The sequence below is a fragment of the Pseudonaja textilis genome, chromosome 4 (genome assembly GCF_049901715.1).
Source record: "Pseudonaja textilis isolate UNSWEBS1 chromosome 4, rPseTex1.2, whole genome shotgun sequence".
Classification (NCBI taxonomy): domain Eukaryota; kingdom Metazoa; phylum Chordata; class Lepidosauria; order Squamata; family Elapidae; genus Pseudonaja; species Pseudonaja textilis.
The window spans coordinates 12,738,058-12,759,772 of record NC_141993.1 but is presented as its reverse complement, the minus strand read 5'-3'; the positions used below and the strand labels follow the sequence as shown (position 1 = coordinate 12,759,772).

General features: G+C 47.0%; 2 protein-coding genes across 12 annotated transcripts in view; both read left to right on the top strand.

The window, feature by feature from the left end:
* The window catches only part of ANK3 (ankyrin 3), a 318,758-nt gene extending 316,761 nt beyond the window's left edge, over nucleotides 1–1,997 (top strand). For all 11 annotated transcript variants that reach the window (XM_087932241.1, XM_087932252.1, XM_087932247.1 and 8 more), the window contains one exon: nucleotides 329–1,997. The gene's annotated coding sequence lies outside the window, so the exon portion shown is untranslated. The remainder of the gene's footprint in view (nucleotides 1–328) is intronic.
* Nucleotides 1,998–6,788: 4,791 nt separating this feature from the next.
* Nucleotides 6,789–21,715, top strand: part of CCDC6 (coiled-coil domain containing 6) — a 36,294-nt gene continuing 21,367 nt past the window's right edge. Inside the window, 2 exon segments of the mRNA XM_026711000.2 lie at nucleotides 6,789–6,967; nucleotides 6,969–7,191. Of these exon segments, the coding sequence (XP_026566785.2) occupies nucleotides 6,876–6,967; nucleotides 6,969–7,191 (315 nt within the window). The 5' untranslated portion in view covers nucleotides 6,789–6,875.

Here is a 21,715-nt window from a genome sequence, read left to right as displayed (position 1 = left end):
CATTTTGTTCTAATAGGGTAGCTGGGGGCCGGGGGGGGGGGTAATCCTTGCACTTCACGTAGCAAATCTCTTGGCCCTGGCAGCTCATGTGCTATAACTCAGAGGCCTACGAGCAGCCAGAGATGTGGTCCAACATGGCCCAACCCGGACGAGATGGGTCAATGCCGTGGGGGGGGTTGTATAGGGTGGGCCTTGTGTTTTGTGGAAGAGATGCAGAATTATTATTTACAGTTGAAAGGCTCCGTGCTGTTCAAACAGACATTTCTAACACCGGTTTTCTCTTTTCTCTCTCTCTCTCTCTTCCCCATCCTTTTCCATTTGACCCAAGACTGTGTGCTTTTACTGCCAGTATTCTAGAGAGGAACTCGAGGACGAACAAAATCAACAGGAATTAATCAAGTCATGGACAAAAGTTGTGTGTGTGTGCGCGCGCGCGCGTCTGTGTGTTTGCTGCTTCCACACATTAACCGCATGGTTTTCAACATGAAGAACACCAGAAAAACAAATTTTAATTTAGCATGAGCCACTTCTACACGAGCATGGAAGCCCACTTTTATTCACACCATTAGAGAGGATGCAGTGAGAGAAGAAGTGACGGATGTCCAGGGTGCTCTTAGGCGACGGCTTCACAGAAGCAAACGCAAAGCCATTGCGAAAACCGAGGAATTCCTGTTGTGAGAGAGACTCAAATGACACTGGAGAATGGTTCAAACTACCGAAAGGCACTAAAAATTATTAAAATCCACAACAGCTCGCCTTATTTTTCTCAGACCCAAACTGTCAGGGTACTAAAATACACCTTTGGTTTTGTTTTGGGTTTTTTTTTTCATTTTTTTTAAAAAAAAAACAAAGAAAGACAACTAACATTGCTTGTTTCATTGTAAATAACACTGTAAATTCTAAAGAAGAAGAAGTGGACCCAGGCTGATCTGGCCCTGCCTCCTAGCTCACAAACTGAATCCTGCGTTTGCATTGAACAGAAATCGGTGTCTCGGAGGGGCCCCCCCTCCACCTGCCGAGGTATTCTGGGTGTATCTTCACAGATTCTTGTATATTTAGCAATTATGTTTGTATATGCAAAAAAAGGCTAGCTTGATTTTAAAAAAATCTTTAAAATCTGCTACAAATTTAATGATTCCTAAGATGGGGGATTCTACAGTTCTGTGAAACCAAGGATTCTCTCCGGAGTACTCATATTTTGATGCATGCGTTCTGCCTTATTTTGATGAACTCTTTTCCAGTTTTGCAAATATATTAGATTGCGACGTGACAGACGTGATCCCGGGGCGCAGTTCAAGCACAGCTGCTAAGGAAGGCCTCCTCCTCCTCCTCTGCTTGCAGTGGGCGGAGGACCGAGGCCGCCTAGGCACGGCGGCTGTCTTGAGAGCAAGGCTGCTTGCGGAAGCCTCTTCTTAACCTCTAAACACAAAGTCCCATATCTACTATTTGTTGCTCTTGCCAGTTTTTCTGCTGGAAACGATCTCAAACTTAACAGAAACCATAACATATACCGTAGTTGCTTTTGCGGAGGGGTGGGTGCTACCTGTCCTTGCTTTCCACTGGGGGAAATGCTTGCAGCTTTTGGCAGTTTTGGGGTGATGGTCTTGGGAGCGCCAGTAGGGAATATTAAAAAAGAAAAAAAAAGGAGGGGGGAAAGGAAGGAAGAGAATTTCTTAGCTAACAGAGTGGCAGCACGCTGTAAAAATATTACTATATTGTGTACTGGCTCTAAGATGTAGAATCTTTCAGGAAGCCAATCGTGTAATCATCCTAGCAGATTAATATTAGGTTGTTAAGGCTGCTGTGTTTTAAAAGGGCATTTTTATTTGGGTTTTTGGTGAAATACTTTTAATTTGTTAATTATCTTCATATGGAAACAGGATTCGTTGATAATAGCTCTAATTACATATGTATGAAAAAAAAAAAAAACACCCACCAACACTGGATGATCTAGTTGATAATTTAAGCATAAAATAAATTGTGTTAAAACACTTCAATGACATGGCGGTTGCAGAATGCTTTGTGCCTGGTGTTAATCCTCTGAGCAAGCTTTGCCTTCTCCTTTCTCCCCCTCAAGATTGTGAATTCCAGAAACGGTAACGGTAAAAAAAAAAAAAAAAGTTGGAAAGGGATCTTGGAGATCATCTAACCCAACCTCCTGCTCAGACAGGAGACCTACACTATTTCTGAGAAATGTCTATCCAATTTCTCCTTCAACGCCTCCAGCGATGGAACACCCACAACTTCTAAAGGCAATTTGTTCCACTGTTTGATTGTTCTCACTGTTAAGAATTTTCTCCTTAGTTCTAGGTTGTTTCTCTCCTTGATTAGTTTCCACCCAATGCTTCTTGTCTTACCTTTTGGGGGTCCCGCTGTGCCTTCAGCTTTTGTTCTCTTTGTTTCTCCCTCTTCTTCTGCCTTCTTTATTTTTCACCTATCATCCAGGTCTGCCTTTTATCAAAAGCAGATTTCCCCTACCTCAAATTCTCCTTTTCTTCCCCAGAAGAGCTGCTATTTCTCCTCCTTTCCACGCCAGCTGATGGTTGCCTCTTGAGATCTTCCATCTCAGGACGTTGGGTGGCTTGGAAGAGATGGGAATGGTCTATTTTTAGAGCCAAGGACCCTGAATTTCTCAACCCTCCCCTCCTCCCATGTAGCCAAAATCTCATCTCCTTCCTGCTTCTGGATCCTGGATCCTAGGCCTTCCTCACAAAGCACAGACATCTCTGTACTTCAAGAACCATTAAGGGTGTGTTGCGTTTGTTTTACTGATGCACAGCAGAAGGGTGGCTGGATCACCGATGGAAAACAAATATAATTCTGGAATTACAAATGAAATGAAAACAGAAACTTTCTGTTTCGGAGGATGGTAAGATAACTTACCAACCATTGTATCATTGAATAATCAGAGGGAATGCTACCTATTTTAAAGAAAATTCCTGCACTGAGTTGACTGGCGTACAGACCACTGAAGGGGCTAGGAATTGTATTTGGAGCCTCTTGAGACTTTTCCATTCTTTCAACAAGACAACGGGAGGTTGATGTATAAATTGTACTGCTTATCGATGTCAAAGCTGCTGTTTCACTAAGGAGGGAATAGATTGAAGTCGTAGCACTTTCTTAATCTTTTTTGCAAACTGTTGTTCTTTTGGAGAAGTCGTCTTGATGACCTTGGATTCACACCTTTGTGTTATTTGTGTAATGCCCAAGGACTACCTGACTCTCATCAGATTTCTTTAGGTGAACACTAGATGAACAGCTGGCTAACTTAACATTACTGTTTCTCCCATTCTCATTTGCCTTCCTTCCACCCACCCCATTCCTTGGCTCAGCCTACCATCTCAGTCTGGAACAAGATGTCAGAAGCATGGCCAATAGTCCTCTGGGCAACATTAAGTTAGATCAGGGGTCCCCAAACTTGGCAAGTTTAAGACTTGTGGACTTCAACTCCCAGAATGGCTGGAGAATTCTGGGAGTTGAAGTCCACAAGTCTTAAACTTGCCAAGTTTGGAGACGTCTGAGTTAGATGAAGCCTGCAGAAAATGAATAGCCTAGGAAAAAGTTGACTCCTTCAACATTACTAAGCAGCGTAGTGGCGGTAGGGGGAAGGAGGAGGGGTTGACCATTAAACCTCAGCTGTCCAGAGGTAGGGAAGTGATGGGACTCTTCTCTGTGATATTAGCGATAGCACTTAGACTTACTGTATATACTGTTTCACAGTGCTTCCCAGCCCTCTCTAAGTGGTTTACAGAGTCAGCCAATTGCCCCCACAATCTAGATCAGGGGTGTCCAACCTTGGCAACTTTAAGACTTGTGGACTTCAACTCCCAGAATTCTCCAGCCATTCTGGGAGTTGAAGTCCACAAGTCTTAAAGTTGTCAAGGTTGGACACCCCTGATCTAGATCCTCATTTTACCCACCTTGGAAGGCTGGAAAGCTGAGTCAACTTGGAGCCAGTCAGAATTGAACTTCTGGCAGTAGGCAGAATTAGCCTGCAATACTGCATTCTAACCACTGTGCCACCATGGCTCCATTATGGCCAATGACCAGGGACGATGAGAGATTTTCTGCTCTGAAAGAAGGGGTAAAAATGATGATTAATAAATACAGTCCAACAACATTAAAAAAAAATCCAGGGCTTCTCCATCTCTGATACAAATTGAAACATCAATATTTTTGAGACCACTTTTTATTTTCCATCTTTGAAGCTATCGAAACACTGAAAATGCGCATTCATCAAATAAACATACACTGGGATGAGTGAATGAGAGAAGCACAAACTCTTCTGAACCAGAGAGAAGAGTGAGGAATTTTGCAAGCTGATGAGTAGTGAAAATGATCTGTTAAATTTGGGGAGAATTAACTGACCTGTGGAGTGGCACATCCGTCTCTTTGTTGAACAGTTATTGGGGGTTATGTGGGGCGGGGAGGCTGACAGCTGAAGCTGACTCATTGATCAGGTAACCAGCTCAGTTTGCAGCAACTCTCTTTAGAAGAAGCAACTGGAAGAGTGGAGATTAGGAAAATTAGCAAGAGTAGGGGAGTGCAAGGGAAAGCAAGTGAGTCTCCTATCGTGTTGAAAAGACAGGCACAAGGAAATGAATGGTTTACCGGATGTGCTGTGCTTGTCTTAACCAGAAAGGCAAGCTTATCATACAAATGGAAACTTCTCTCCTGGCTGAAAGAGAAAGTGAAAGACTAGAGGCCAATGTTTTCTTCTTAAAGACCCATCAGAGAAGAGAATCTTGAAGGCCAGCAGTGCACAACCTTTGAGGAGGCTAGGACATCTGTTCAGCAGGAGGGGAGGCACGGGGATGGTTTCAAGGAGAAAGACAACATCCCAATGGGAATAAAGGACTTGGAGAAGAAAAAAAAGGGGGGCTAGTAAATATCCATATTTTTTTTCTTGCAAACAATTGATTTTTTTTCTCTCCAGAAGATGGGAGAACAAACAAGGGGGTCGGCTATTCTGGATTAATCTCAGCTCTCAGACTGACCGACTGAAGACATCAGGAAGAAAATAGCCATGTCACACTGGCATCCAAGCCACCTCAGTGAGGAGAATTTGAAGAAGCAGTTTATGTACTTTGGGCTTTAGGAAGCTGGATTTTAACAACCACAGGTGGAATCTAGATTTTAACAACCACAGGTGGAATCTAGATTTTAGCAACCACAGGTGGAATCACAGGTGGAATCTAGATTTTAACAACCACAGGTGGAATCTAGATTTTAACAACCACAGGTGGAATCTAGATTTTAGCAACCACAGGTGGAATCTAGATTTTAACAACCACAGGTGGAATCTAGATTTTAACAACCACAGGTGGAAGTCGGGCAATGTTCCAGGCCTTCTAAAAAGGTCCTGAAAATGCAGGAAGAAATTAGTGTAACGACATGAGGAAAGCTTTAGAGAGACCTCCTGGACAGGCTAAAAAGTCAAAGGAAGATGAAAAGGCCATACCCACAGTGTGCACACATCAGGAAACTTAAAGATGAGCTGGCAAGGAAGGCACGGAAGAGGGTCTTTTCCACAGGGCAGTTATATGGGGAAGGCCTGCGCCATGCCTGCCTTCTATCAGAAGAGGGAGAGGGCCACGGCTAAGATGCCTGCAGAAGAGAAGGGAACCCAACTTCTGGGAGGAATAAAAGGACTAAAGGGGAATAGAGGCGTAGTAAGAAGCTAACGTAAACAAATTATGTTCCCATGCTCTGGAATGCCTCCTCTCAGGGTGTTGGCAGAAGTGCAGATTATATAACCTTAAAAAGCTCCAGAGGTGCCAGAAGATTAGCGAAGGGCAAAGGTAAGTCTCAGTATCCAAAAAAATGGGGAGGAAGTGGTGTAGGCTTGGGAGCACTTTGGCATACACCCAGAAGCAAGGGTGAATTTGTCAAGGACGTATCCAAGCACGACAATGGACATGATGGATAAACACTGTTCTGCAGCGTATTCAATAAGCTCTCTTCCCAGCTCATACAATCCATTTTTTTAATTTAATTTCATTTATTTTATTATTTATAAAATTATTAATTTTATTATGGTCTCCAGGTCTTTGGTTAGAAATATTGTGAAGCATCAGGTTGAGAAAGTCTGATTTATACCAGGGGTCTCCAACCTTGGTAACGTTAAGCCTGGAGGACTTCAACTCCCAGAATTCCCCAGCCAGCAAGGAATTCTGGGAGTTGAAGTCCTCCAGGCTTAACGTTACCAAGGTTGAGACCCCTGCAAGTTTATACCACAGTCAAATTCTGGGTTTGAATTAAATTCCTCTATCAGGAGACCACGACGTAATATCTGGGTCGGGGGTGGGGGAAGGGGTCCAGCGGATCTCCCCACAGACTCCCCTCTGCTCCCAGCCCCCAAGGGGACCTTGGGCTGCTCCAGCTTGTCTGATGGGAGAGGCTGCCCGGGGAGAGACGTGTGTGTGTGAGAGAGAGACCTTTGAATGGGGAGACCCGCCTCACAGGAAGCAAGGAGAGCAAAGCCGGTTCTCGGTGCCGGCAGTCGCGGGCCGCCCATGAGCTAGAAAGCTGGAAAGACCCTCCCACCAGCTGCCGGACGCCAGGAAAGGCTGTGACCCCCCACCCCGCCAGAGGAAGGGGCAGGGCGGAGAAAAGGACGCCTTTGAGGCTGCGGAGGAGGAGGAAGGAGGGTGCAGTGCCGGAGGGCGCCGGAGGGGCCGCTGTGGGCGCGGCGGGCGGCCTCGGAGGCGCTCCTCTTGGCGGGCGGGCAGGCGGGAGCGCGCGGGGCGGAAGGCGGCGCGGCAGGCGGAGCAGCAGCCGCAGCAGCGAGCGAGCGAGCGAGCAGCGGCGGCGGCGGCAGAAGCGAGAAGGGCGCCTGGCTCGGCCCGGCCTCCTCCCCGCCTCCCTGGGCCAGCATGGCCGACAGCGCCAGCGAGAGCGACACGGACGGCGGCGGCGGCGGCGGCGGGGCCGCGGAGGCGTCGTCGTCGGGGCCGGCCGGGGCTCCCCGTCGGCGGCGGGAGCGGCGGCGGGGGCGCTCCCGGGGGCGGCGGCGGCGGGAAGGCGGGCGGCATCGTGATCTCCCCGTTCCGCCTGGAGGAGCTGACCAACCGGCTGGCCTCGCTGCAGCAGGAGAACAAGGTGCTGAAGATCGAGCTGGAGACCTACAAGCTCAAGTGCAAAGCGCTGCAGGAGGAGAACCGCGACCTGCGCAAGGCCAGCGTCACCATCGTGAGTGGCCCCGCCCGGGACCCGCAGGCAGGCAGGGAGGCCCAGCCCCGCAGGCCGAGTCGGGGCCGGGGGCAGAGGAGTGGGCGCGGCCCTCCCCCTCCCCAGGGACCCTCTGGCGGGGCCTCCGGGGGAGGGGAGGGAGGGCAGCAGCCCGGGGAGGAGACCTTCTCCTTCCCCCCCCCCTGCGGGTCGGCTGTGGGGATTCAGGCGGGGTCCGCCCCAGGTCACCCCGGGGGACCGGGACCCTCGTCCTCCGGCCCACCCTCTCTGGACGGGGCCGCCCCTCCTCCCGCCCCACCTGCCCCCAAGGCCCCCGGGTGGGAAGGGGAGACCCTCGCCTCTGGCTCCCCAGCCCAGGGCCAACCGGGGCGGAGGTACCACCCCAGGATTCACGGGGTGCAGCTGCCCAATCCTCCTCCTCCTCTTCCCACCCACCCCGTTTCTCCCTCACCCAGCCTGGCTGCTTCTTCCCCGGGGGGGGAAGGACGGCCCCCCCACCAGCTTGCCAGGCAATCCTCGGAGTGCTCTGGGAAGGCGAGCAAGCTCAGGATCGATGGGTGGATGGGTGGAAGGCAGACAGGCTTCTGCTGAGCTGTCTGTCTGTCTGTCTTCGCCTTTCGGGGTGTTTCTGGGGTTTTGTTCCACTTTAGGGCAGATCTTCCTTGTGGCTTCTGGTGTTTTTTTTGTGTGGTTGGGAAAACCGCCTAGGGAGGAAGTCACCTTGGGAGACAAACCAGGAATATTGGCTTAAAGAAGCAGAGGGATGGGCAGGATGACCTAACGAAGATAAATATTGTACTTCTTGAACAATGCATCTGTGGATAAGGGCTCCTCCTCCTTCCACCCAATTAGGAGAAACGGATTTAAAAATCTCTCTTTCAGGACAGAAATGCATGCCTCTTTTGTGAGTTAGGTTTCAAGGTGTAAAGACAAGAACCCGAGGTGCGCACACTTCCTGCTTGTCTGCTGATTTGGTCGGCTCTCTGTCATTGCTTGAAATGCTGCAGTGACCTGCAAAATCACTGTGACTTTCCAAAGTGGGTGTCTGTCCCAGGGGTGGGTTTCAAAGAGGTTTGCCACCGGTTCGGTGGGCGTGGCTAGCTGTGCACGCTTTGCACACATGCCAAACACACGCTGTGCACACGCAGAGGCTTTTCCTACTCCCCTCCTGCAATCCCTGTAGCTTCAGCAGCTGACTTGCGGCACTGCTGTACCACGCAAAGCAGCTGAGCTTCAAAGGCAGGGAATAAAGGTCAGTAGGGGAGCCCAGGTGGACCCAGCAGCAGCACATCAGAGAGAACCGGTTCGATCTCTCAGCTGATCTTCAGCACTAGCGGTACGCCAGAACCAGGCCGAACCGGTAGAATAGCACCAATGATCTGTCTATCTGTCTGTGACAGGCAGTGACATAACTGCAAAGTTTTCAAAAAAGGCTGAGAATAACCCAGCAAGCCCATTTCTGGACTAAGCTGGAAGAGGAGTTGATTGGAGAGTTGAGTTGCACGTGCAACTCCCCTCCCCGCTTTTAAATGTCTTCTGGAGTTAACGATGGGCCTGTTGAAGGATCTCTTTGGATCTGTCGTTTGTGGTCCTAATGTTTGAGTGGCTATGGCTTCTGAAGATTGGATCCATTCTGGGGGGGTCCAAAATAGTAAGCATTTGATGTATCTGCTGAGTTATAGTGCCCACATCCAGCTCAGTTACTGAGATTTCTTTTCAGCTCCTCTTCAGGAAATCAGAAATTAATGAAATATGGCATTTCTAATCAGAAGTACTCTGACACTGAAGAGACTTCTAATCACGTGAATGCACAATTACATACAAACGAGTTGCACTGAAAAACCTTGTAAAAAAATGCTGAACCAGACCGGGAGAAGGTCTTCTAGTTCACACAACTGTACATTTCTTCTAATAATTTGTATTTGCTTAGGGAAACTTCTAATGAGACATACCAAGCACACAAGTTAATAATCACATCGTTTTATTTATTACATTAGTATTAACTATCTGCATTTCAAAGTTATCCCATTCAAAATCAGTTTATAATACAGCAGAATTCAAGCCTTAAAAATAATAATGTGTATTATTAATCTCCGCAAGTTTAGAGTGGCAGAATGCTAGCCGATTAAAATTTACATATTAAAATAATGTAACTCCTTTCTTTATCATGATGGAACTGTTCACTTACAAATACAGTACTCTAGAATCAGCACAAATAAATTCTTACGGACACCTTGGAAATTATGGCATTTCTCCTCAAATTACTGCTTCCTTTTATGGTGTTATAACAACATACTTAAATGCTGAAAATTTAATAACCATTTATCTGCGCGTAAATTCATAAGGGTCACTTTATTATTACACAACTATAATTTGTGAGTTTGTTTGCTCTGTTTGTGGAACACGGTGTTGCAAGATGTGGGCCTGATCATCCAGCCATCCAGCCTTAAACATTCAGAGATGAGTGTAAAGCAGTGTTCAGAATAAGAAGAAGCAAAGCACAAAAAATACCTGATAATGGTTTGAATGATTCTTGTGTTAAAGATGTCATTTTCAGTTTAAAAATGAACAGCTTAGTCATTTAAAAAGTTCAAATGTGAACACCATCGCTAAAAATATACTCACTAATAATAATTAGATTTTGAAGGATAATAATCTGCAGGGAGATGAAATGAAGCATTATACCAGTCTTCTGGATTGCTAAGAAGAAGGAGGTCCTATTTTCCCTTTAATAATTTAAAAAAGAAGCTGTCATAATCACCCCCACTTTATCTTCTACACCTCAGACTGAGGACTGTAGAAGGAAAAGAAAGAACATGAAACAATGTAATCAAATGTTTTTTTTCCCTCCATAATTCACTTCCAGTATTTTCTTAACCAACACCATTGCCATATAATCAACATACCCAGGCAATTCACAAGGCGCTCACAATCCCTGTAATAAGGGAAAATCAGAAAAAGAGAGTGAACAAAATCCATGGAAATGAAGATAAAAGAATTTTGAGAAGATGCTTTAAAAGGAGCATTGCCGGGTACACACGCTCACACAGGCTCACATTACGCGGTCTCCCTGAAACCATCTCTTAGTGATGTCATTTTACACCAAGGATGCTCAAACTTGGCAAGTTTAAGACTTGTGGACCTAAACTCCCAGAATTCCTGAGCTAACATGACTGGAGGAGGAATTCTGGGAGTTGAAGTCCACAAGCCTTAAAACTGTCAAGTTTGAAGACTCCTGTCTTACACAGTAAGAATTCAGCCTAAACATTTCTGTATATTCAGAATTTTGGGAGATGAATTGTCAGATATGATGGAAAGGTGAGGAAACATATGGACACGGTACAGCAGTTCTCTAGCTAGCAACCTGTTGGCACCCCCTTTCATATCGCTGAATATCTTGGTAGAAGGAGCATTTAAAATATTTAATATCTTGGTTACAAAACCTGTTCAGGTTTTGAAAAATACAGTGAAACAGTAACATGAAGAGAGGTGCTGACAGAATCACTTGAAGCAGATGGACAGACCATAGCCACAGGGACAGTACTGTTGCATTGTACAGTATTGTTGCTACAAGTCTTGAACTTTTGCTATTGTGACGGCACTTCCTCTTTTTTCAGTGGTCAAAATTCCAGTCCATGTTTTAAATACAAATGGGAATCTATATATTTAAATGTATCTATATAATTCAGGCATTTCTCCTGATGAATTTAAGATGAAGAGAATTGAACTAGCATTAATGAAAGGTCAGAAAAATAATGTTTATAAGATGGTTCTGCAATCTTTGGGAGATAGTGGAGCAATTTGGAAACTGGAAAACACGCTCCCCAAACACAACAGCCCTGTTTCCCAGAATCTGGAGTGCTTTGCTGCCACCAATCCTTCAGTTTCTGAGAGGTCCTAAGATCCTTGAATTTCTTGGTCTGTTTCTGCAGCCCCATCTTTCTTTCTTCTTTTAATTTTTGGAGAAGGATTATGAGACCTGCATCCTGCAGATGAAGGCAATCTGTTTTGATCCTAAAATCAAAAGGGAGCAGAGTGTATGGTCTGCATCGCTGGAGGGATGAACGTCTGTTGGAATCAGCCAGTTTCTGACAGCAGATGCCTTTCTTCTCTGGAAGAGAAAGAAAAATGGGGACGGCCTTCAGTTGGAGGCCCTCAAACAAACTACTTTGCTACCTAAGAGGATTGGTTGCCAGAGGAGCTTTTCTCCAAAGGCTGAGATTATTTGGAGTAAGCCCTTTCTGAGCGGAAGTCAGAGGTAATTGCGTTTGATTCAGAAATGTGGAACAATTATCTGGCATCTGGCTGCAGGCTGAATGGAGGAGTTACACTGAGATGCACAGGGACCTCACCTCCTCCACAAATACTTTTGAGTTGGATGTATCCTAACGCTCCTCTCGGTGTTTTCTCTTTGCACGCTGGCTCTACCCACAGAGACGCTGGACAGGCTTTCTCTCCACCTTAGTTTACTTCTAGCAAAAGATTATTTTCCCAAGCTTTGTCCTACTGTGTGCCTGACCCGAAGGGCTCTTGTGTCGTTTCTAATGGTGGCTGATCAGCAGGCCATGGCCGAGCACTTCAACACAAGGAGAGAAGCTAATTGAAGTTTCGCATTCTTGTTGAGACACAATGCCTGGGGAAAGGCCTGAGGTTCTGGTGGCGAAGGTGCAGGACGGGATGGGTGGTAGTCCTCTCCCTGAGTCAACGGGGGGCTGAATTAAGAGCAGAGAGAGCTCCAGGTTCTTTCCTTGTCCAATAAAGGAATCTGAACTGGAAGCTTACGGCAAATAGATGAAAATGGAGCCTGTGTGCAGTAGAGTTTCTGTCAGGATTCCTGCGGTTTCTCCAATTAAATCACAAGTCTTGAGCCAAACTTCCAAAACTTCAAAAGGATTTATTGGGAGTTAACATGTCCGGCACTGCCTGGGTGCAGCCGACTCTGAGGCACGTCATTCATTGTCACCCTTGACCCTGGTTTTCCTCCACCCCCCTGGGTGTATCATAATTCATATTCTCCAATGAGACACCTCCATAGCCAAGAGTCATCAATCATGCTCTCCAGTTAGAATTTTGCAGGGCAGAAACTTCAGTCACCCAATTACTATCTGTGAAAAACTACGTATGGAATGCACTTTTGATTTCCAAGCTGCCACACAGCACTTTCAAATCCCCTCCCCCCCCCTTTCTGTTGGCAACTCTAAAACGACCATAGATATATTTTATGAGTTGACAGTTTCTTTTCCTCGTGAGCTCTTGGTAGAAGAGAGATGGGGTACAAAAGAGATTGTCCTACTCTTGGTTAACAAAATGGCCCATCCTCTTCCCCCTTTCCGTATGAACGGCTGCCTCTGGGTGTGTGCGCCTGGGCCTGGGCCTGGGCCTGAACTTGGATGACCGGAGGTGATCGCGGGGCTGCCCAGTCCAATTGGTCCTTTCCCTGCGCTTGGAAAGGAAACCTCAAGAGATTTCGGGGCTCATCAGAAGTCAAACTTAGCTCAGAACAACTAGACACCAGAACAGGTTTTCCCCCGAACGCCATCACTCTGCTAAACAAATAATGTCCTCAACACTGTTCAGCTATTACAAAGTCTGCACTACTATTACTATTAATCTTCTCATCACTCCTTACTGCCCATCCCCTCTTACTTGTGACTGTATGGGTGTAACTTTGTCGCTTGTATCCTAATGATTTATATGGACTGTTTCCTAGTATGATTTGATTGCTTATTTGTGCCCTGGGACTATCATTAAGTGTTGTACCTGATGATTCCTGACTCTTGACGAATGTATCTTTTCTTTTATGTACACTGAGAGCATTTGCACCAAGACAAATTCCTTGTGTGTCCAATCACACTTGGCCAATAGATAGATATCTATTGAGAAGAAACATCAGGGGATTTACGCCAGAGCCTGGAGGTTCTCTGAGCTGCTCAGTTGCGTTAAAGACTTTGCTGCCAGTTGACTTGAGGGAAGATGGTCCAAGTGCAGAGCAGCTCAGCCAGGATCCTCTGGTTGTCTTCTGCTTCATTGCAAGAAGAGAGACCCCTCCCCTTAGAGCAAGGAACAGCCCTCTTTCAGATGCAACTCCCATAACTCGGGGGGGGGGTTGGGGAGGCTTTGAGGGGCTGCAGCCCAAAGCCTGTTGGGTCTTAAGCAGCTGCTGCTCTTTTTTTCTTCTCTCTTTTTATTTTTTTTACTCCGTCCAATTCATCCAGTGGGTTCTTCCGAATGCACAGTGCGTGGCATGACATTATTTGAGTCATGGCATGACATTATTCCCCCTCATAAGAGAAAGTCCAAAGGAAATTTCAGGGAGGAGACCGAAACGGAAAGCTGCAAGGGATTTGATAGGCACGGTGGAGCACAGTGGAAATTGGATGTGCCCTTTTGTCTCCCCTCCACGTGTGCTATAAGACGCCACCAACACCTGAACTCCGCAGTTTACGGGGCAGAAATGCTAAACATTGTGGCAGGTAAGCCTTTTTCAAGTTTCCAGGAATAATAATGCTTCCTGCCAGCCTTTTGACACACCAGCACTGTGTCTTCCACCACATTCTGTTGTTCTAGTTGCTTCCTAGCAAAGAGAGACGACTGCAAGAAAACAACGTGTGAAATAATAGCTTTCTTAAGTTACGACCACGCTCTCCTGTTAGGGGGTCTACCTGACATTGAGCCATGGTCAGTGGGCCTTTGCTTGCCCCAGGGGTCTCTCACTGCCAAGGGGAGCCTGAGTTGGGTTTGGGGTCTGAGGACTTCCCACCTGCAAAAGAGAAGCAGAGTAGAGATCTGGAGGGAAAAAGGAGAATTAGTCCCGGACTTATAATCCTTTAACAACAATTCGGAGTTAGGACAGCCTCGGGGGTGCGGGGTGGGAGGAACAACTTACAACCTGTTCTTAGTGTTCTAATCACTCTTGTTTCACACCCCATCTTTGAAGTTAAATGATTATATGTTGGGGAAACTAAACACCGTTGCCTGAAACTTCCTTCTCTGAATAGTTTTCTAAAGCTTAACTTTTTAAAAAAAAAAAAAAAGTTCCTCTGACTTTTATAGGAAAAGGTGGCCTTTCTAAAAAGCTCTTTGAGGAGGAGAAATTCTTGAATACTTTTGCCGTTCTTCCAGGGGAACCCAAGATGGTCCTTGTGAATTTTCACCCTCTAGCACTGATAGGTGTGAAGACCGTGGCTCGTATATTTTATTCCTTCTTAAAAGTCAAATGAGATTTGTTCTATTTCAGGAATATATTTTAATTTGCATGAAATTACGGATTCATTTATCATCGACACCGCTTAATCCTTTTGACTTACTTTTCACATCTTATTGATGACTCTGGCTGCTTCTTCTGTCCAAACACACACACACACACACACACACACACACACACACACACACACACACCCAAGCTAAACTCCGTTCTTGCTGGGAGCAATGTGATTAATCGATAGCCTAACGCTGGAGCTTGGTCTCCATATGTGGAGGTGTTTCGGGTCAAAAAGATATGAAAAGCCTAATCTGTTGCAAATTAAAGGAGAAGAGACTCTGTGAGGCGGGTACCCTTTAGTGGGGCTTTATGTACATTTCAAAATAGAATTTGGAATTCAAGTAACAGCATCCTGGTGCAATAAAGATGCAAATTCACTGCCTTCCTTTAACATGGGCGATAGGAAGAACAGTAGGGAGGCTCATCTGTGATTCTAATATCATGAACATACCCTGAGGTCAATCCCAGCATCTGTAGTCATAATTAACTTCCAATTCCAGGCGTTTAACGAAATGAGGAAGTTAAGATGGAGACCGAGGGGTTGCCAGCCAGCAAATCAGTTTGATTCCATTTCTTTTGTTCTCTCTTTCCATGCCCCATTTCCTTCTCAGGATTATCAAGCCGGCATTCCTTTGCGGTAGTTCTTGAAGTGTCCCCTTTCCCCCATTTCCTTGATGCCCCGTCTTACCAAACCCAACCAGGAGGAAGTTGGGAGGACCTCCCAGAAGGCAAGAGTGTTCCTTAGCCCCTTTTTTACCCTCTGCGTTCCTGCCTGTGTGGCTGTGTCCCTCTCTGAGAGAGAGAGCGGGGAGAGAGAGAGAGAAAGAGAAACTGGTGCAAAGATTGAATTTCCCCCCCAGAGCTCTCACAAAGTGTCTGATGAACTCCGAGACTAATGAAAGTTTAAGCCTCTGGAGATCCACTCCAGCTCTGTAAATACAAAATAATCCTCCCTTCCCCTTGATCTTAGGATGCCTTCTCACTATGAAAGCAAGAAATACACTTTCCGGCTGTGGTTCATGGTGGTCTTTTTAAAGGCCCAGATGCCCTGCCTAAGCTGTGGAATGCCTGGACCTTTTTTGCGAGGCAGAGGCGTCTTTCCAGTCTCCAGAGGGAGGTAGAGGATCCCAGATCCTGCTCAGACTCCTCTGGAGTAGGGGGTCTCCAACCTTGGCTACTTTAAGACTTGTGGACTTCAACTCCCAGAATTCCTGGGCTAACATGACTGGAGGAGGAGGAGTTCTGGGAGTTGGAGTCCACAAGTCTTAAAGCGGCCAAGGTTGGAGACCCCTGATCTGGAGGTGGCCTGGCTTTTGAGGAGACAGGAGGTTCTTTCTCGGGGCTCGGCTTGGAGCAGCCACTCAGTCGTAGCGCGTTGAAGTCTCAGTCATGGTTCCATAGAATATTCCTTCTTTTTTCTTCTTTCCTTTCTTTGCCCTTCATTTTAGCCCTGCTTGAAAAAGTTTTGGCAAATCCTTCTTGTTGTTGTTCTTCTTTATAAGCCTTTCTGCCTCAACTTTACGTCCTCCCATTTCACACACACACACCCCCTGAAGGTTATGCCTCTGCCAGGGCTCATTAAGTGAACTCGGTTCAGAGCCTCGGCCCACTTGGGAGCAGCCCTTGAAATGATGCCCTGGAGCCTTTTCCGCTTCCTCTAGAGTCGCTGGCCAGGAGTTGCCTGGGGCTGATGGTCTCCGCTGCTCCTGGGTGTGCCTGAGCTGTCCCCAGAGGGACATTCCCGAGGCTTCGGCTGTGCTGCTGCCTTTTGCCCTGGAGAAATCGCTGGATCAAAGATTGCCTTACCTAACTCTCTCCTCTGGCAATCCAGAGTCGTCTTCTGTGCCACCTTTCCACTGCCAGACTCACTGAGCCAGACTGTCAAGTTTTTCCTGCCTCTTTGAGGTCTGAGGCTGCGTTTTGGAAAGGAGAGATTCGCAGTAAACATCCTTTGAGATCTTTGGCCCAGGATTTAAAATTCTCCACCTCCTTCTCAGCTCAAATGTCTTTGCTTGATTTTGGGAGAGGACTTGAAACCTCCCCCCAATTTTCTTGATGCCAGGCCTCCCCACCAGCCTTTCTTCTCTTGCAGGATTCACCCCTGGGCCTCACCCCCACTCCAAGTCAGCCAGCGTTCTTAAATCCTTATGTTTTGTTACTCAGTAAGAGTGGCTCTTTTTTTAAAAATAAGGCTTCTTGGGTGCCACAAGCCACTGATGGAAAAGCCTGATGCTCCCTGATGTCTTCCAGAATGTTATGCCCCTGTCGGAATCCGATTCGGAGGGGTAGGCCGAGCAGCTGACAGGGAGTGGGAGCGTGGCTCCGGAAGAAACTGGGGAAGGTTAAAGACCGGCTGGGCAGAGCAGGAGAGAGGGAGAACAAGGGAGAGGGAGTTCAGAGGAAGACCCAGGCCCATCCTCTCTTCATCCTAGGGTACGCAGGGAGGAACGGAGAAGGGAGCAACGTGAGTTGTGTGGCTTATGAGGGAGGAAAGGGCCCTGATTCCCTTCATTAGCTGCAGCTGGGAACACAGTGTTTAAAAAGGGAAGCTGTGCACAGTAAAGTTGTTGGCAGCAAGTCGTGAATTATGTGGTCAAGGCTTATCTGGGTTCCTGGCGTCTTCCCAACTGTGTGTGCTTTGTTGGCCTTTCAAGTCTGAAATTCCTTCTCCTGCCCTGTCCCAGTCAATTGTTACAGCGTGGTTTGTGTGGGTTTTTATTTCCAGTTTGTATGTACTTTGTTTTCAGACTGAATTTCCTCCACTTAAAGGCTGTCCCTGGGAGAGTTTTTTCTCCAGGACATTGGGGGCAAAGTTGGAGGTACTAAAGGGACTTTTTTTTACTTATGTGTTGCCTTTGTGCCACGCCCCTTTGTGTCATCATACAGAATTTCATAAGTATTGGTCTCCTATGATTGCATGCACCAAATGTGGGACTTCTACTTCCAGAACGGTCCTCCTGCCCCATCTGGGTAAAGAAGGCTGGCTTAGCAATAATCCAATCTCTGCAATAAAATGTCTTTCTATGAGATACCAGCACAGCTTCTGTAAAAAGCGAAACGTGTGAAAATTTGCAAGAACAACCGTTAAGGAGATTGCGATGGGCTGTGGATAGTGGCAGCCTGAATCCATGCACGAGATTTGTTGTCAGGGGCCGCCTCCTTGGAGCTCTGATAGCTTTCCAGCGCTGCTTCTCCCGAGGTGTGTTTTTCTGCATGGATGATTAATGGTACTTATGCCACTTCTCCACCCATAAGAAGGAATAAAAAAAAGATGGCAGATGCATAATTGCAATCAAATGCTGAGTTCTGTTCTCTGTACTGCTGCATGTAGTGCTAGCCAAGGATTTTAAAGTTATGGTTTGTGGAAAATGTCAGAATGACCTTCTCTGCAGCTGACAGCAAATCATAATATGATTTGTACATGTCTTACAAAGCTTAAGAGAAATGTTGGCTTTGTGTGAATCAGAGTTTACTTCTAGCAAGGGGTGCAGAGTGTCCAATCCCCCCCTCCTCCTACACACACACACACACACACACACACACACACAGAGCTGTTCTGGAATTGCTCCCTTACTTTTCTAAAACTAAATCTTCCAGACCAGGGTATTCCAGACTTGAAGATCTTGGATGTGAGTTCCAAAGAAAAGATTAAATAAAAAAACTAACAACGGAGTCAGCTGTGGTCTGGTTCCAGTTAACCATTTCCTGAAGCAACGGGTCATAATGGTTCAGCAGAGGAACCAACTTTTCCAGCATTCTCTAAAGCAGGGGTCTTCAAACTTGACAGCTTTAAGACATGTGGACTTCAACTCCCAGAATTCTCCCTCCACTCATGTTAGCTCAGGAATTCTGGGAGTCAAAGTCCACAAGTCTTAAACTTGCCCAGTTTGAAGACCTTTGTTCTAAAGGTTTTTCGCATACTAGTTTCTAGTTTAGTTTAGGGGACTGGAGGCTAAAACATATGATGAACAGTTGCAGGAACTGGGCCTGGCTAGTGAAGGACCAGGGGAGATAGAATAGCAGTCTTCCAATATTTGAGGGGCTGCCACAGAGAGGAGGAAGGGGGTCAAGCTATTCTCCAAAGCACCTGAAGGCCAGACAAGGAATAATGGGTGGAAACTGGGCAAGGAGAGATTCAACCGGGAAATAAGACATTTCCTGACAGTGAGAACAATCAACCCATGGAACAGAAGTTGCCTTCAGAAGTTGTGGGAGCTTCATCACTGGAGGCTTTCAAGAAGAGATTGGACTGCTCTCTGTCAGAGGTGGTGTAGGGTCTCCTGCTTGGCCAGAGGGGTTGGGAGGGGCTGGAATAGAATGTAGATGACCTATAACAAGGGTGTCAAACTCAAAGCCTGCAGGCTGGATAGAGCCCACAGTGTGGTCAGATCCGGCCCAAAAGTCCTGGTCTACCCAACGCGAAGGGGAAAGATCAAATCAGCGTAGCTTCGGCGCGGTCTTTCCAGAGGGAAGAGGAAACATACCAGCATTTTGGGGAGTGGCATCAAGCTGGCCCCGCCCACCCAGTTGACCATGCCCCACTGCCCCCCTCCTCCAAGGTCAACCACAGCCCTAATGCGGCCCTCAATGAAGTTGAGTTTGACACCCCCGACCTATAAGGTCCTTTCCAACTCAGTTAATCTGTTACCTTAGTTTTTCTTGCACTGTGTCTGTCCATCCATCCATCACCTGTCCTTTCCCATCATGTACCTCTCCCCACCCTTGCATGCGCCCCCTCACCAGAGCTCTTCTCAACCTCGTGCGGCCTGTGCTCTTGAACGTGCTTCAACAGGGTAATCGTTCATATGCGAGGGGTAATCATACGTTAATCTGCTGTCATCGTAATAGCGCTTTAAATCCAGTCCCGTCAACTTGGCCTCCATCCCTTTCTCTTGATCCTAATCTTTTGCCTGCTCTTCCTTCTCAAGTTCAAGGCAAGGCTGTAGGGCATCCATCTCTTTTTCCCAGCTGCCGGCAACACGCAGAGATCATTTGCAGGCATTCTGTGAGATCCAGGGAAGGTGGAGAGTTCTCACATTATATTTGACATTTCCCTTTCTAGCTAGTTGGGTTGCGTTGGCTCTAATCAACAGTTAGGCTGAGTTGAGTGACCCTTGTGCTCCTACACTCCTTGTTCCATCCGTTTTGCAATTGCCTGGCGGAACCAGATTGGCAGGTTGAACGGTTGCACCAATAAGATTCGCTTCAGTCCAGGAAAGTCGTAAACTCCAAAGGATACTACTGGTGGAGCGGCTTTGCATGGAAGCCACGGCTTGGCTCCCTTGTTCCATGCTTCGGAGTTTGCTTTGAACTTTATTCTCAGGACTGTGAGGTCTGTGGTCCTGTAAGAGTAGAAGCATAGGAAGCATTGGGAAGAGAAAAGAAACCCCTTTGGGTTGCCCTGGGTTTTCATCCTGCCCAGGATGGGTGGATGGCTTCTTGTTCACCAAGAGTAGGTTGTTCTCTTTTTCATCCCCTTTGTTGAGGTAATTCCCCGTTAGGAGAACGAGCGCAAACAGGGAGACATATTTGAGAGAAGTGTTGGAATAATACACACACAGCACACTGTACAGTAGATGTAGGTTTTTACTTCCAGAAAGGTTTAAGCAAAATCCAAAATAGGCAATCCAAAGTCATTCACAGGTAAAATCAGTCAGTTTTCATCCAGGGATAATCCAAATATCAAAGTCCGGTGTGAAAAACAGTTCAGTATCAGACTTACATTAAATCCAGTAATATCAGTCAATTAGAAGAAATGGAGCAACGGCAATACTTTCCAACAGAAGGAAACAGAGATACTCAGGCACACACTCTTCTGAGACTAAGACTAAACAACCCAGGTTTCTGGCTCCATCTTATGGCCGTTTGAAAAACCACATCCAATTGCAGTTTTTGCAATCTCTGAAAGACATAGTACTAAAATGTTTATCCTGGTTTATATATTTCTAACCCAAATACCTGTTAGGTGACTTATATTCCTAACACCCTTCATCCCTCCCACCTCCCTCTCAGGGGTGCTTACACTAAAGCCAAGCATGATGGGCAGTTGGGAATAACTTTATTCCAAGGGACTGGCTCTGAGACTGTTCCGATCTGCAGTTGAGGAATAGGAGAGTCTGTATCAGCGATGGCTAAAAGTATTTGCAGTCTGTCCCAGGAAGCTCAGTGCGGTGACAGGAACAAATCTCTGCGCACAAACGCCTTGAAGCTGAAAAATGTGCTGTTTGTGTCAGAGTATTACAGAAAACACCTCCCACCCCCAATATCCTTTTCACAGTCACATCCATCCTGGCTTGTGTTGGTTGGTGCGGCTTCATTTCTGGAGCCAAGCACTCTGACTGCAAGAGAACATTTCTGGCACCGGGGTCCCTACCTTTCTTCCGTGGCAGCCTAGAGCAGTGGTCGTCAACCAGTAGGCTGGGGACCACTGGTGGTCCACAAGAAAATTTTGGTGGCCCCCAGAAAAATGTCATCCTCAAAGCACCCCCCCCCAAAGCAATTAATCCAGGCTGTGTGGGAACACAAGACTGTGCCACCAACATGGCCTGCAGGAACACAAGGCTTGCATCGCTTGCATTGCAAACAACAGGAGGTAGTGGGGGGGGGAGAGTGAAGGGGGCCAACTTGCCCCACTCACCCTAGCACCTTGCCTGGCCACTGGGCTGCTTCTTTCTTCTTCCGCTTTTGACTGCACACAAGGAAAGCAGCCAAGGTCTTTCTTTCTCTCCCCCAAACTCCACCAGAAATGAGTCTTTGGGACCCTGCAAGGCCTCCTGCTCCAAGAGCCTGTGCCGGTGTGATAAGTCTCAAAAGACTCATTTCTGGTGGAGTTTGGGAGAGAGAAAGAAAGACTTCTGCTGCTTTCCTTGCATGAAGCCAAAAGTGTCTCTCTCTCTCTCTCTCCCTGAGAACGGAGCTGGAGACGGTATCCTGCAATCCCAAATAAAGAACGATCGATCCGTAGGAAAACGGGGTGGGGAATTTTCCTGCAGAGTTTTTGGGGGGATTTTTCCCAGGGTCTCTGGTCTGCAGAATTTAAAATTATGAGTTTGGTGGGTCCCTGAGGTCCGAAAGGTTGGCGACCCCTGCTCTAGAGCAGAGACCCAGACCTAGACCCTCCGTGGACAGGACGAGGTCCAATGCTGGTGGCAGCAAAGAGATCAGGCTTGGGTTTTCATGGCAGATCTCTTGGCGTCCCCCCCGTTCTCCCACCCCACCCCCACCCCCGGCCTTGTTTAGTTGAGTGGCAGCAGAGCATCAGCC